Genomic DNA, 15,575 nt, shown 5'->3' with positions numbered 1-15,575 from the left:
GCAGGTGAAGCGATGGTTCCAGCGAGTGGACCATTTTGGGAATTAAGATGCAAGCAAGGGAGTAATGTAACAAACAAAGTGTGGGTATATTTGGCAGATTTGAGGCAAGCAGAAAGAAGGGTTTGGGTACTTTCTATAAAAAAAAAAAAACAACAAAATCTGAAATTCAAACTTCTTCTGATAAGGCCACAATGAAGAGCTTTCCAGCAGTGGGTGTTGCAGGAAGCTGGCACCCAAATCGCCACAGTCTTGCAAGGTGAGGTGCCAAGGTGAGGAGGCAAGGCAGGGCAGGGCAGTGCCTCTCACAGGTCCATTTCTGGGCCTCCTGAGGATGTCTTCAGTGGTACCGAGTCAAATCCATCAGGAGTCCTCTGAAAGAGAGATGGTGACAGGAGCTGGCTGCTGCACAGAGGTATGTTTTGGGAACAAAGAAGAGAAATGGAAAATAGATGACAGAAGGAACCCTTATGGCATCCTGCTTTCAGTTGTTTTGTAGAAACACAGATATAAATTATCCCCTATTTTTCTTGTTCCCTTCAGTCAATCAGAGGAAAGAAAAGTCTTTAGCCCCCACTTTGCATGTTGGCTGAATTCTAGAAGCTCCAGGGAGATGCTAGGGTCCTGGCATGCACTGTTCTCCCAATGGTTGTGTATGTGTATACATAGCAATATCTCAGGAGGCCTAGGGCGTCACCCAGGCAGGTCAGCACAAAGAATGAGATGCAACCACCTGGACACCTCCTTGCTTCCTTGCTGCACCATCCCTCCTGTCCTCTCTTCTTTTGCCACCTTGTGGGCCCACACCTGTTTGGGTGAACTGGTTCAGGGCAGCAGTGGGGTATGGGTGCTGGCAGCATGGGACTGTAGAGGGTTGTCCCTGGAGGAGCTGCTGGGATGCTCTCTGCTGGCCCCATGCCCAGGATAGCGCTGTCTGTATTGCATTTATGAGCTTCAGACTCACTCAGTCACCCACCCACACAGAGCTGCCTCTCCCAGGTCAGAACTGCTCAGTGGCGGACAGCTCAGACTTAACTATGACTCAGCCCCCAAAGCACCAGGCCCAGACATCTGGGGTACAGCACCCTCCACTGGTCAGAGGAGAGCCTTGCTTCTGTCACAAGTTGATTTTGGACCTCGCCTCTTCCCCTCCCTCAAAAAAAAAAGAAAGAAAAAGAAAAAGAGGGCGCAAGGGTTTAAGAACAGCACTGGGAAGCTATCCACAGCCTCTGCAGTACGAGTTCGAACCCCGGCCAGCCAGGGAGCAACCCACATGGCATAACAGACCTATCCTGTCTTGCCCACTGCTCTCCTCAGCAGTGGATTTCAGTCAGTCTGCCTGTTCTGTTCCCACTCTGACTCTGGTGAATCATCTCACCCCCCGGATCTCTGGCCTGTACCCCAGCTCTTATATGCATAAATAAATCTTTTTTAAAGAGAAAGGGGAGGAGGGAACTATTCTTACAAGATGGATGGTTCACTATGCCTTCTGGAAGTTAAAAGGCCCAAATAGTCCATCAACTGGAGTGCAGGTTGGGAGAGAAGGACCCCAGTCAAGAGCAGCCTTGGGCCCCAGGGAAAGAGCGCTGGTTTGGAAATGCAGAATGCAGAAGCCAGGATTTTCAGGGTGGGAGACAGAGTAGCATGGAGGGTGGGGAGCAGAGCAGTGGTCCATGAACAGTGTGGGGCCCTTCAGTGTCTTAGGGTTGGTATCTTCTCCAGTCCTCCAGGCTGACCTCTCTGCACTGGCCAGGCTCCCTACCTTGGAGGTAAATGATTTGATCTTCCCAAAGAGTGACTTCTTGCTGGTAAAGATGAGGTCATCCTCCACGTCCTCGCCTTCCATGATGGCACAGCTGTCGGCTGCCGGCAGGTCGCAGTCCTTGAGGGTCGCGTTCATCACCAGCTTGGAGTACTTGTACTCCAGCCTATGAAGCAGGGGGTGGGAGAGACCAAAACGTGGAATCGGGGGGGAGGAAGAGGTTGGGCTATCAACAGGAGATTTATAATACAGATACCTGTTGATAGATACCGCTATCCATAAACAGACATCTGTCAGTATCTATAAGCAGATATTTCCATACAATGGGGAAGGAAATTGAAACACAGTAGAATGGTGTGAGGTTAAGGCCAGCTGTTTCATTATCTCAAAGCTTAATAGAAATATTAGAATCATAAAGTCGTTTTTAGCATTAACAGTAACAACAGATTAAGGCTACTCTTTGCTTTGCTTTTGAGACTGTCAGTCACATATAGACTGCCGCGTGGCATCACAGCTGCTCCAGAGTCAGGAGAAGCTGTACACTGGACCTCAGTGACTCCAGAGGTGTCTCACCAGAGCTGGTATCTGTGGCCCATTCCAGAAAAAAAAGCCCCATGAATTGATACTCCTTCCGGCTCAATGATCCAACCATGTCCACCCCCAAACTCCAGTACCCCACCATGTACTTTTGATTCTTTTTCCAAAAGTAACAGGTCAAGACAGTGAGCAGGATGGCAGTGCAGGTGCCTGCGGAGATGCCCACTTTCAGCCAGAAGTCTATGGTTTTGCAGATGGAGACCCTCTGCTCAGGCAGGGAGATGCCGCCCACACATTGCTTTGGTTCTCGCCATACATAAGTGGTCTTCTGTTGGGGAGGAAAACAGAAAACTCAGCTACCACATTCTTTTCTCCCCTTGGAAGCTCACAAGTAGAGAAACTTACCTGGATCCCAGCCACGCAGCTGCTGACGATGGCGTGGTAGTCGGCTGTGGAACAGAGCGGGCAGGCAGCCATGCTCTCCCACAGGAAGTGAAAGTTACAGCCATCACAGGTCCCTTCGGAGCACGTGCTGGCAGAGCAGAAAAGGAGACGGGAGCAGTCACTCGCTGGACAGACCGGTGAACAGGATCTGGGTGGAGTCCTGTCATTTCACAGCTTGCCTGACCCAGCCTCTCCTTGCCAAATGGTGAGCCCCATGGTCTGCCCAACTGGTTCTTAGCACAGGCTTGCTCTCCAAATTCTCTGCTTATGAAAGCCTTCCAGGCCCTCCTGGGTTCCCCACCCGCTGCAGATTATTTCTGCTGACATCGGTGGTGTGCAGTGCTTGAGCGTGTCTGTCTGCCCCAACTAAGGGGTCACTCAGAGGCGTCTGTCCTCCTGTGCCTGAGGGACATTCTGCAAAAGCCACTTGGATGCAGCTTCCTGGGAGTGGACATCTGGAATGGACACAGGTCGTGGATACCTGTCATGTACTTTATTGTGATATTTATGGCAAGAGTGATGATTTTACATTCCCAGACCCCTGCCAGGTCAACGTAGCCCAGCTTGCTCCTCTTGTGCCCCTTAATTAGAAGCAACATTTCTAAATCATCTTCTTCAAGACACTAGAATCCCTCGGGATGTTAGTTAGCTGGTATTATATGGGAAAAGGGAGGTGGGAAAGGGTGATAACTGTGTAATCACATTAGTTCCAGAATTCTCCATTTAATATACTCAACTCTTAAACCCGGAACTGGTTCTTTTAGTTATGAAGTCCCTAAACCTTTACTAATCCTAATAACAGTAAGTACGTGCCAGACCCCAGGAGAAGTTCTCAAGTCTCATTGTCTCATTTAATCCTCATAACACCCTCCTGAGGGAATTCATGATTTCCCCCATTTCGTAGATAAAGAAAGAAGTCTAGAAAAGGCAAGAAATGTCTAACAGAGCTAGCAAGTCTGGCCCTCAGCCCATCTCAGCCACTGTCTATAATGCTGCCTCCAAAATGGTCTGAGATATGAGGGTAGTTTTGACTCTTCCTCTTGCCCAATTCTTCACATCTGAAGATCAAGAGTCTGGAGCCATGTCTATGTCCCCAAGAATCCATTAATGGATCGCAGACTCTTTTCTCTTTTGATGGAATGAATCCAAGGAAGGGAGACTTGGTTACAGCCTTTTACCTGGGCAGTGACAGAGTTCCAGGGGCAGGCTTCAGTGGACTGCATCTGACCCGGATAGTAGTTGATCTCCCAGAACTGCAGGACTGGGTCACATCATTGGACCTGCAAAGAAAGCCACCCCCCCGTGGGGGCCAAGTCACTCATCCGTGCCACTGGAGAGCCACTAAGTGAAATCAACCTGGAGCGGTTCCCTTGCTGGGGAAATTCAGGACTTGGACTCTGGCCTGATGCATAGGGAGGTCATCCACCCTTGTTTATACCCAAAGAAAGCAGGGATCGGGAGCACTGGTCAAGAGGAAACGTGCTGGCCTAGAGAAGGCTAGCCAGTGAGCAATGCTGGAGACCTCTTAGATGGGAGGGGAAAACTGTCATTACTGCTCCCTGCCTCTAGGGCAGACTTGCCCCAGAAATACCCAAGAAGCAGGGATCAGGGAATTCCCCAGCCTTTAGCTCTCCTTGCCAGGCAGATCTTCTAGACCTCATACATGTTCTAGCTTGGTAAGCAGAGGATGGCCAGAGAGAGAGGGATACAGCAGAAATTGTGGAGGAGTTCTAGGATGCGCTTGCATTAGCCTGGCCTCTCATCTTCACCTGTAAAAGAAGATCACGTCCGGTATTCCCATGGACTCCGGGTGGAAAAGTTCAGCTGGGGAGGTGATTCCATCAAGAGTCATATCTGTTGTCACCCCTGCCAAATTAGAGCTCCTAATTAGTTCTCACCGGTAGCATTAGCTGGCAACCACTTCAATTCTTTCAATATACCTGTTAACATCCACCCTTCCTTCATCTCCTCACGTCCCTGAATGGCTCATCAAAGGGTGAGCCAGAGGTTTGTCAGAGGCCCCCAGGGGCACTTGGCAGCCCAGAATGGACTAGAAAACAGAGATCAGGAAGTGGTACCCCTCACCTGAAGCTACCTTGAGCCTGGTAGTTTTACTCTTTCTCGCACACATACATGTCTGCCCCGGCTGGCACACGGGGTCACTCACCTATAAGTCGATCCGCGAGACTGACAGGCTGCGAGGACACCCCGGCCTTGTAGCCTGTCACCTTCGGGGGAATGATGACGGCCTGGCAGACGTAGGCTGTGATGGATTTGGAGGAACCTGACTCACCATCAGGAACCCGGAGGTCGGTGACATTGTCAGTGCACACGGACATTTTCTTACCCTGGCAGGGAGGCGTGGGGAGGAAAGCAAGGTCACAAAGTCCCCAAAGGGGGCAGGGGACAGTTTTTAAGTCTCTAAAATGCCAGCACTTCAATGGTGTGTTGCAGTGGAGTGATTCACCCCACATCTAATTACGAAATAGATTTTTTTTTTTTCAGAAGCTAAAAATAAACTAGATGTCCTAGTTTCTGGAACTCTGGCCAGGGGTCCCTAGTCTTGTTTCTTTGGAGTCTCCTGGGAGCCCTAAAAGAGCAGGGTTGTGATGGTGGCTGCTGATTTGGAATCTTATCTACCAGTCTCCCAGTTAAGGGCCTTCCTTATCCTCGTCATTTCTCCAGACTCTGATGTATGTAACTGATCCCATGAGATATGTTGCACATCTGGCCCAGTTCACATTCCCTCTCTGTCTCCCTGGGTTCTGTGAACCCACCATACTTCTCCCTGAAACACCTTCTAGACAGAGACTCCCAGGGGTTAAAACAGACCCCATAACTAGCCCCCTCCCTGCCTTGAGGTGGGGTATTTTAGAACCTGTTCCTGTTTTTAAAAAATGTATCAAGAGAAGAAAGTATGCTTCTCCTCCAGTCTTTTAACAACCTACACTGTAGAGAATGCTATAAGGTGGTAGGAGTCTTTCTTTCTCCAGACTTTGTAATAGAGGAAATGTTGAGCTGTTGTTCCTCCCCAAATGTTAAATTTATAGAACATCAATACATAATTTGTTGGCTAATACAAAAATTATTTATTTAATATTTTAAATTTAAGTGGACTTAAAATATAGAATGTAGGATTTTCAGCATCATAAATTTTACTACAAATAGAGTTAAATTGCGAAATCTGGTTTCTCTATTTTCTAGATTGTAAGAAATAGATACCATGAGAACAGAAAAAAACCCTTTATGTTATCGTAAAACAAAGAGTTATTTTGTCTTTGAATTGAAATAGTATGACACTACACAGCAGGTATTTCTAAAAATAATAAAGGAACAAAGAAACAAAAAAGACATAATCTCTCCGAATTCCCCAGTTCCATCTCTTTCCCAACTCAATGACTGAAACGTTTGTTACACGGGGCTCAGGTGAGTCTCAATTCCTGACTGATCACCGTCACTTTTGAAGCTCTTTGTAACGTCTCCAAAGACTTAAAGACAAGATAGAGACATCTATGTCTGATCTTCTGCAGAGCAGTTTATAAACGCAAATCAAAGGGCTGAAATATTTCCTTTCACTTTATATAAACACAAATCTATATAAAAAAAATCAACTTTTGTGCACGCTGCAGTGGGCAGGGAAGAGCCACCACACACTGTCACAGGCTATATGCTCCAATGCTCTGTATCTTACAGCATTCAAAACTAACCTTCCCAATAAACATTATTAAAATGGCCATCCTTCCAAAAGCAATATACAGATTCAATGCTATTCCAATCAAAATTTCAATGTCATTCTTCAAAGAAATAGAACAATTATTGATGAAATTCATATGGAATCACAAAAAACCCCGAATAGCCAAAGCTCTCCTGAAAAAAAAAAGAAGGGAATGGAGGCATTACACTCCCAGACTTCAAACTATACTACAAAGCCATAATCATCAAAACTGCATGGTATTGGAACAAGAACAGACATACAGACCAATGGAATCGAATAGAAAATCCAGAAATAAACCCACAGATTTATGGTCAACTAATCTTTGACAAAGGAGCAAAGACTATGCATTGGAGCAAAGAAAGTTTGTTCAATAAATGGTGCTGGGAAAACTGGGTCGCTACATGCAAAAGAATGAAGCTTGACCACTACCTCACACCATACACAAAAATCAACTCAAAATGGATTAAAGAACTAGACATAAGACCTGAAACCATAAAATATATAGAAGGAAATATAGGCGAAACACTACGTGATTTGCACATCAAAGACATCTTTACAAACACATCACCCAAAGCAGTGATAGTGAAGGCAAAGATAAACAGCTGGGACTACATCAAATTAAAGAGCTTCTGCACAGCAAAAGAGACAATAACAAAAACAAAGAGAAACCCCACCAACTGGGAGAACATTTTTGCACCCAACACTAATGATAAAGGACTGATCACAAAAATCTGCAAAGAGCTGATGAGACTCAACAACAACAAAGAAAATAATCCAGTTAAAAAATGGGCAGAAGAGCTAAAAAGAAACTTCTCTGAAGAGGAAATGCAAATGGCCAACAGGCATATGAAAAAATGTTCAACATCACTTGCCATCAGGGAAATGCAAATCAAAACTACCATGAGATACCATCTTACACCAGTGAGAATGGCACATATTAAAAAAACTAGCAACAACAAATGCTGGCGAGGGTGTGGAGAAAAAGGAACTCTTCTACACTGTTGGTGGGAGTGCAAACTGGTCCAACCACTGTGGAAAGCTGTGTGGAGATTTCTGGACCTACTAAACATAGAGCTTCCATATGATCCAGCAATTCCACTCCTAGGTATTTACCCAAAGGACACAGAAACATCAATTCCAAAGAACACCTGCACCCCTATGTTTATAGCAGCACTGTTTACAATAGCTAAGCTTTGGAAACAACCCAAATGCCCAAAAATAGATGACTGGATCAAGAAGATGTGGTCCATATATACCATGGAATATTACTCAGCATTCAAAAAAGATAAACACATGCAATTTGCAGCAACATGGATGGCGCTGGAAGGGATCATGCTCAGCGAAATAAGCCAAAAAGAAAAAGAAAAATACCGGATGGTCTCACTCATAGCAGGAATCTAGAAAACTTAAATAAGGGACCAGGAAAATGAATAACTATAAGAAAGTGAAAATCAAAATCAACAAAAAACTATGAACCAGAGACACTTTTAGGGGGGCGGGGGCGGGAGGGGAGGGATTGGGGTCAGAATGGGGGGGCTGCAATTGTATGGGGAATATAACAATAAAATTTATTATTAAAAAAAAAAAAAACTAACCTTCCCACTGCTGATCCTGGTTGGTCTGTAATTTCCTCCCTGCAGTGATGGTGTGATTGCCCTATATATTTCTGCCTTTGAATTTTGGGTCTAACATATTTGCAGTAGCATGAAATGGTGGGTGGTGATATTCTTTCCTCACCATTGATGCCTTTACTTTCTTTTGCACTGTCATCAAAGATACATGTAGATGAACTAAGAACAGTTTATTTTATCCAGAAACTGTCTAGAAAACAAGTGCCGGGGCCTCCCTGGTGGCACAAGGGGTTAAGTCTCAGTACTATGAAGCAATCCACAGCCACTGCAGCACAAGTTCAATCCCCTCCAGGGATCTGACCCAAATGGCCAGCAGACCTCTCCTGTCTTGCCCGCTGCTCCCCTCAGCAGTGTATTTCAGTCAGTCTGCCTGTTCTGCTCCCCATTCTGTCGCTGGTAAATCCTTTCACTCCCCCCCCACCCCCCCTCTGGCTTGCATGCACCCCAGCTCTTGCATGCATAAATAAATAAAATAAATCTTAACAAAACAAAAAGCAAGTGCCAAGTGCTGTGATAGCTGAAGACTGCTACTTGGAGGGGAAATAAAAGCCACCACGTCCCTGCCTAGATTTTATATACTCATTTTGAAGGAATAAAGGCCAGGCAGGAGTAAATCACCATCTTATTTGAAGCATTTTGATTTTCCCAAATGTTTATGATCCAAATGATTGCATTTTAGAGGGAAGAAATCTCAGGGAAAATTATCATCAGGTCAGATCCCCTGTTCCTCCTCAGTACTCCCCGAAGGCTTTCTGTCTTTTCTTCATCATCCCTCCCTGGCCTCTGGGCCACTCTCGCCCCCTTTCAATTCTCACACTATCAGCACCTTCTCCCCTTACCTCGTTTCCACAGAGGCTGATGGTAAAGTGATGGAAATATTTCAGCCCTTTGGAAGTGAAGCTTGGCCCTCCGGCCAGAGAGATGGTGTTAGCCAAAGCCACAAAGTTGTAGTCCAAGTTCCTGTTGGACGTCCTGACTGAGAACGTGCAGTCGTTGTAGCACAGGGAGTGGACCTGGGCGGGAAGAGGACTGGTCAGGGCCAGGTGGCTCCTCAGACAGGAGCCAGGACCCCAAGAGGTTGCAGACGCACCAAGCAGTTATTCCTCCCAGCCAAGTCCAGCCCAATTGGGGTGAAAAAAGAGGAAGTAAGGATTGGGTGGGTAGGCAGGCATTAAGAGGAGCAAAAACAGGGAGTGTGAGGGGCTTATATATATTTGCCATTCAAATAGTAGCACATAAGGATATTTAAGCCCACACTTACTATTTTCCAGTATGGTTCAGTTGGATCCTATTGCCATGTCCCTATGCCTAGATTATAGAACCCTCTCAAGACACAAGAGAGCTCTTCACCATTCAAACAGAAGATGATGAGGTACTAACTGAAAGAAGGGGGGTCCAGGATAGCAGCAGACTCCCCTGCCCCCCATGTAAAACTCACTGAAGCCTGCCTCTCCCTTCCTAGGTTCTCTGTAGGAAACTAAATTTCAAACGGGCCTTAATTTCCCATGAACCCCTTCCTCACTCCTCTGGGCTCCCCTACTCAGCAGCAAGCTTACACAACTGTCATTCCTTCCCATGGCAGCAGGGGGAGCCCCAGGGGAAGGTTGTGGCAAAGATCTCAGGAACCCCTCAGAGGCCCCCAGGGTCTGTAGATGTGTTATACTTATTGAACAGCTGATCTGTGCAATACTTGCTGACTGCATAAATAATACCCCTGGGTACACGTGACTTTGACCAGCAGAACATGTGTCCATTTCATTTAGAAGCATTGACACCCACAAGTTTCAGTCACTGTCTTAGACTCAGACAGTACATGGGGCAACTGCCCTGTCTTCCCACTTTAGCAGAAAGCACTGAGCTAGAAGACAGTGGCACCAATTAACCATACATCCCAGAAAAGGTGGGTTACCTTCCCAAAGAGGCAGATTCCCATGATAACAGGCAGGGTTGAGGTTACTGAATTAGGACCCCTGGTCCCACGGTGCCCTCCTTTTAGGTGTCTACACAGATGGACCAGGTGACCATAGGTCCCCCTTACTCATCTCTTTAAGATGAGACTTGCCCCTGAACACTCACTGCTGTAATTAAGAGCTTGCCATCCACTGTCACAGCCTTGGAGGGGTGTCCAGCAGGACTCTGAGCTGGACGTGTGCTATGGGGAATGCTTGGGTGTGAGCCCCTCAAGACCCGAACTGTGGCTGGGCTACCCGGGAGGGGTCCAGGGAGGGAGCATGGCACATTGCTAGTACCTTGTTGCTCTTGGTTCCTGGACCGCAGGGCATGCAGGCTTGGATGCCATAAGGCTGGTGGGTTTTCAGGATTGTGTTAGGGGGACATGACTGGCAGGTACCCAAATCCCGATCGATGTAGTAGCCAGCAGGACAAGAGGTGCAGGAGGAGCCCAGGTCTGAGGCTTCCAGGGCACAGGGACGGCAGTAAGAGGCCACCCCGTCCATAACATTGGTGATGTTGATGGAGTAGATCTTGGCCATGTCATTGGTGTACTTTCTGCCCTGGAAGCAAGAGGAGAGAGGTGGGAATCTGAGGCAGCAGCAGCAATCGAATCCTCTAGAAAGACCTACCTTACCCTTTTTATCCTATGATACTTGGGAATAATCTTGAAGCACCCTATTCTCTTTGTGCATGACTGGAAGCTCTTTATATGCATTTTATATCATTTTAACCTATTTTAAATGACGTATAACATTATATAGTCCCAGGCAACCCCCTTGAGGCCCCTCTCTGTTCAGACGGCTTTCCTGTCCTTCTTATCTGGCAATAAATTTCTTACTTTTTTGTGTCATAAGGGAAATATGTAGTAGATATATGTCTTTTCCTCATCAAAGGAAAAAAAGAACTGTAGAGAAATAGAGGCTGTATGGGAGATATGGGTTACCTACGGGGAGTAGACTTAAGAGATGCTTCTTTCTATCTTCTAAGTTTCCTGTCATAAACTTGCATTACTGTGACTTAAGAACCAGAGCTATTATTATTAAAAACAATGACAGGGGCCTAGCATCACTCATGTCCTCAGACCAAGGGCTGATGGGAGCAGCAGGTCCTTTAAGGAGCCAGCAGAATCTTCTTCCCTGGGAGGCAACTGGACCAGGCCACTTGCTTCTCAGCAGCTGCCACAGCTCTCTCCTACTCCTTAAGGTCCCCTGACGCTTGGATTTAAGCTACTGCAGGGCATCCTTCCAGGCTCAGAGGGTCTCTCTTGGGAGTGTGAGGAATGGGAGGGCTTACTGTGTCATGGAAAGTGGTCCTCTGGAAGGCCCAGGTGAAGCTCATGGTGGCGTTCTCCTCAATGATGTAAGTGTAGGACTGTTTGCCTTTGGAACCTTTCCACGTCTCCACGGGAGTGTTGGTCCTAGAATTCATGCCCTGAACCCAAGACAGACAAGTGGAGAAGGCGCAGTGACTGGTGACGTGTGGGGAAAGGGTGGCCTCACCGCTGCCAGCCCCGGCTCCATCACAGCCGGCCAGACCCATGCTGGACTGCCGTTGCTAGAAGGTCTGGGCCCTTTCTCTGTGAATTTGCTCCAGGAGCGGGTGTGGTCTATGTTGATACACCAATGGGGCAGATGGAGCCAAACCCCCAAATAGTCCTGGGAAGCCCTGTAGCCGGCAGAGAAAGGCAAACGTACCACCATGAAGTAGAGCTCACAGTTCACAGAGCAGATGGTCTCAAAGACAAATGTGATCCTGGCCACCTCTTTGTTCTCTGTGTCTGCCATCTCCGACTGCAGAGATCTGTGGGAGAAGGAATGAAGGGTCAGTGACAGATCAGGCAGGGCTTATTGGAGAGCCCAGACAGCAGCAAAGGGTCTCCTGGGAGGACAGGAGTTAAGTCCCGAGTCTGTGGGAAAGAGCAGGGACTAAGCCTATGAGTCTGATTGGACCGTTTTCAGACCTATGGCTGACTGGATCGTAGCACCAACTGGCTCATAGCTTGCACCTGATCTGTCCATTCTGCCATCCAGGCACCAAATCCCCAGGCCTCTGTACTGCCTGCAGCTGGAGGAGCCAGAATACTGGAACTGGCTCCATGGGGCCCTATGCTCCGCCCTGCACCTGAAGCAGGGACTGCATGCTCTGGGGTGGCATAATAGGGGAACCATCATCACTGCTGGCCTCTGCCCGCAGCCTGGGCCCCAGTGGGGAACCTGGTGGCAGGTGGTAAAATGCCCTCCACCTGCTGCCACTTGCAGTGCCCAAAAGCAGTGCTCTGGCACCAAGCACTGGAGGGGGTGGAGGTGGACATTGCCCATAGGCAGCAACTCTGGAGCAGGTGGGAAACCACCACCACTTTTCCAACAGCTCCCGGGCCTCACTAGATTTTTGTTTGTTTGTTTGGTTTTTTTGGTTATTACGATAAATATGACTCTGAGAACAATTCTCCCAATCTTCTTGCCCCAAACAAAGACAACCTGTCTATGGGAACTTCTGGCCCCATTTAAAAGTTTTTTTTTTTTTTTTTAAATCTTCACTGATGCTGAGGAGGAAGAGTATGAGCAGCATGGGAGAAGCTGGATGGGACGAGGGAGCAGAGTCAGCGGGTCCCCAATTAAGCCCCTGGCTAGCAGGCAGCTAAGCCTGGTCAGACCATCACCATCACACTCTCTTCTGTTCAGAGGACATCCTTTAGGGGAGCCCTCTCCTGCCCGCGCCCCACCTTGGCTATGGTAAGGTGGCTTTGGCTCCTCACCTAAATCCTGACACAACCAGAGTGAGGATCATGAAGTCATTGTCCGAGGCTCCAACCGCTGTGTAAATGTGATCGCCAGCCACCTCCCAGCCTGCAAAAGGACAGGGAAGACTAAGCGTGGCATCCTCAGGGCAATGTGAAGACATGCTGGAAGAGAGGTTGTCCTCGAGGCGCCCAGAACCACCACTGCCCATGAACCTCGTTGCTCATCTGTTACTTTGGTCAAAGACCCCAGTGCTGAGAGCAAGACCTTTGGAGTGTGCCTCTATCTGCCTCTGAAACCAAGGACATATGGCCACGAGGCAGGGAATTTCTAAGGGAATGCATGGCATGATTAGCTCACTTTCCCCAGACTTTACTGTCATGAAGAAACATGAGGCTGAAGAGCCCCTGTGGCATGGAGGAGCTGACAGCTCACGTGAGGGGTGAGCACTTACCTGTCATGCCCTTGTACTCAAAGTTGATGCCACTGAGAACAGTGGTTTCCATGTTGGCAGGCAGCGTGTTCCACCATTTGTATTCAAATCCCATGGCAGGTTCAGTCCCGGCTGGGCAGTGGCTACAATCTGCAGAGACCACAAGATCCCCACCTTCAGCAAGAAGGTCCAACCTGGCCAAGCTGCTGTCATATGGTGGGTGACAGCAGTCATGGGTGGGCAGACAGGGTGGTGCTGGGCACCACAGCATGGCCATGTCAAGGAAACACCAAAACATTCTGATGGGACACGGCATGAACACAGACCCTTCATTCCAATTTTCCGGCTATCCCACCTACCCAGAGAACTTTCCATTTCACAACTTCAGTGTCTCTTCTAGAATGGCAGATGTAGTTGCAATTATTTGCCATCTTGTTGTCAGTAAATGCATTTGCATTAACAGGTCCACACGTTTCCCCCAACCCTGACTCTTTGCAGCACGCTCTCAGGTTCTGGCTGTGTCAAGCAGGCCATCCCAGCTCCCCAGACCTTTTGCTTAGCACCCTGGACACACCTGGGGACCTCTGTTTTGACTCTGACCTACAGACAGGGCCCTCCCTGACCTCTGTCTCCTGAGCTTAGTCCGCAGAGGTGTCCTGACCCTTACTGCCTCCCCTGGAAGGGCAGAGTCTACATTTAGCTGACCACATTGTGCCCAGGTGGCTCGCCCCGTGGGGGTGTGGGAATGGATAGGATGCAAGGGGTTACCAGAGCCATTGGAGTAGAAGCCATAAGGGCAAGCCTCGCAGGTGCTGCTGTTGGTCTTGAAGAAGCCGGGGTTGCAGGGTGGGCAGAGTGTCTTCACGCCGGAAGCAGGCAGCTTCACTGCCCCCTCCAGGTCCTCGCCACAGATCTTTGGCTGGGCCCATTTGTACATGAGCTGCGTCTGCAGAGATGGAGTAAGTGTAGCTTAGCCTGCGTGGGAGTTAGTGCATTGTCAGGAAGCTACCTCGAAGATGGGGGTGACAGTGGGGAGGAGGATCTAGGCTAGTATGACAAGGTGGGGAAGCTTTTTTATTCTAAGTCCCATGCCCAGTGCCTGGTACATGGCTGTGCTCAGCAACTCTCTGCAGGATGAACGCTGACTAAAGACAGAGACCACTAATGTGTGATGGAAGGAATGGGGTCAGGAGAGGTGTCTCCAGAAAAACCTCTGATTCCAATGTCGAGTCGTATTACTGCCACGGTCACAGGAAAAGCAGCTGCTGAAAACCCCAGAACACAAAAGGGCAGGGAGTAGAGGGGCCTGACATAAGCTCTGGGGAAAGAGGAGATGGTTGAGGTATCCCGGCGTGTCTTTCGGGTTGCTTTGCTTTTTCATTTATTCAGTGAGCATTTATAGACAGCCCAGTGCACCTACACGACAGACCTGGCAACTCAGAGATTACTGAGAGCAGAGTTTGGAGGACATGGCTGCCTTGGTGGTGGGTGTGGTAACATACACATGAAGGGGGTGATCTAGCACCTCTAAATCATGCACAATGTTGTAAACCAGTGTTACCCCGATGAAAAGAATAATAACGAGATTGAGCAGAACTGGGGTGGGAGTGAGGCACAAAGTGTGAGAGACTTCTCAGGCATTCCTGGTCAAGGTCATATCCACGTGCGCACCTTAACACCCGTGCTTGAGGGCTCCTCCCCTGAGGAGGCCCAACCCACATCTAGAGGCCCCCAAGGTCAGACGAGGGCAGAGGCCGGGTCACAGGCAGCAGAGCACACTGAAGATCTAGAAAGCTCGGCCCAAGTCTGGGAAGGGAGACAGAGGGGCACAAGGAAGTAAAGACAGTCACAGGTGATGGGGGTTCGGGGCTAAGGAAGGAGTGGGGTTGTCCCCTTTAATTAGTGACTCAACTGAGGCCAAGAAAACAAAAATGTTTACAAGGTCACAGAACTGAGCCTCAGATGCAATGACAAGACATTGTCCTTGGCTGCTGGGAAAGGGGAGGAGGCGCCACACACGAGTGTGGAGGGATTGGAGGGAAAATGCGATAACTATGAAAAACAATCACTAGTAAGGGCCATTCTTTATCCCATGATTAGTTAGCAAAGGGAGAATCCAGCCAGCCACCCCGGCAGCAGATGCACGTCCTAACAGCCCAGCACATGCTTAGCACTGAAGGCAGACGTCTGACTCCTAGTTCTCTTCTGCAGAGGCTCTGGGTAAGGACCAGGCATTTCAACTCAGCATGTCTGATCCAAGACAGGGCCCTCCACTTGTGTCCGTGAGCCAGCCCTGCTCCATCGCTGCTGTTCTTCCAGCTCCGCAGGTGCCGTCTTGCCCCCTCTGTACCCACTGTGCCCTCTG

At 48.5% G+C, this 15,575-nt stretch overlaps 1 protein-coding gene across 5 annotated transcripts in view; it reads right to left on the bottom strand.

The window, feature by feature from the left end:
• Window positions 1–302: 302 nt before the first annotated feature.
• The window catches only part of ELAPOR1 (endosome-lysosome associated apoptosis and autophagy regulator 1), a gene marked incomplete at both ends in the record, with an annotated part of 62,191 nt that continues 46,918 nt past the window's right edge, over window positions 303–15,575 (bottom strand). For 2 of the 5 annotated variants that reach the window (XM_084243974.1, XM_084243976.1), the window contains 14 exons: window positions 303–371; window positions 1,760–1,925; window positions 2,446–2,624; window positions 2,702–2,828; window positions 3,919–4,020; window positions 4,510–4,606; window positions 4,908–5,088; window positions 8,926–9,099; window positions 10,336–10,599; window positions 11,333–11,470; window positions 11,734–11,839; window positions 12,795–12,885; window positions 13,232–13,360; window positions 13,979–14,156. In XM_084243974.1, coding sequence (XP_084100100.1) covers window positions 303–371; window positions 1,760–1,925; window positions 2,446–2,624; window positions 2,702–2,828; window positions 3,919–4,020; window positions 4,510–4,606; window positions 4,908–5,088; window positions 8,926–9,099; window positions 10,336–10,599; window positions 11,333–11,470; window positions 11,734–11,839; window positions 12,795–12,885; window positions 13,232–13,360; window positions 13,979–14,156 — 2,001 coding nt within the window. Of the gene's footprint in view, window positions 417–1,462; window positions 1,519–1,759; window positions 1,926–2,445; window positions 2,625–2,701; window positions 2,829–3,918; window positions 4,021–4,509; window positions 4,607–4,907; window positions 5,089–8,925; window positions 9,100–10,335; window positions 10,600–11,332; window positions 11,471–11,733; window positions 11,840–12,794; window positions 12,886–13,231; window positions 13,361–13,978; window positions 14,157–15,575 lie in introns of all 5 variants that reach the window. The other 3 variants (XM_084243972.1, XM_084243973.1, XM_084243975.1) reach the window with 3 other exon arrangements.

The sequence above is a fragment of the Talpa europaea genome (genome assembly GCF_964194135.1).
Source record: "Talpa europaea genome assembly, chromosome: 9".
Classification (NCBI taxonomy): Eukaryota; Metazoa; Chordata; class Mammalia; order Eulipotyphla; family Talpidae; genus Talpa; species Talpa europaea.
Note: the sequence above shows the minus strand (reverse complement) of the source record. Positions and strands in the feature narration are given on the sequence as shown.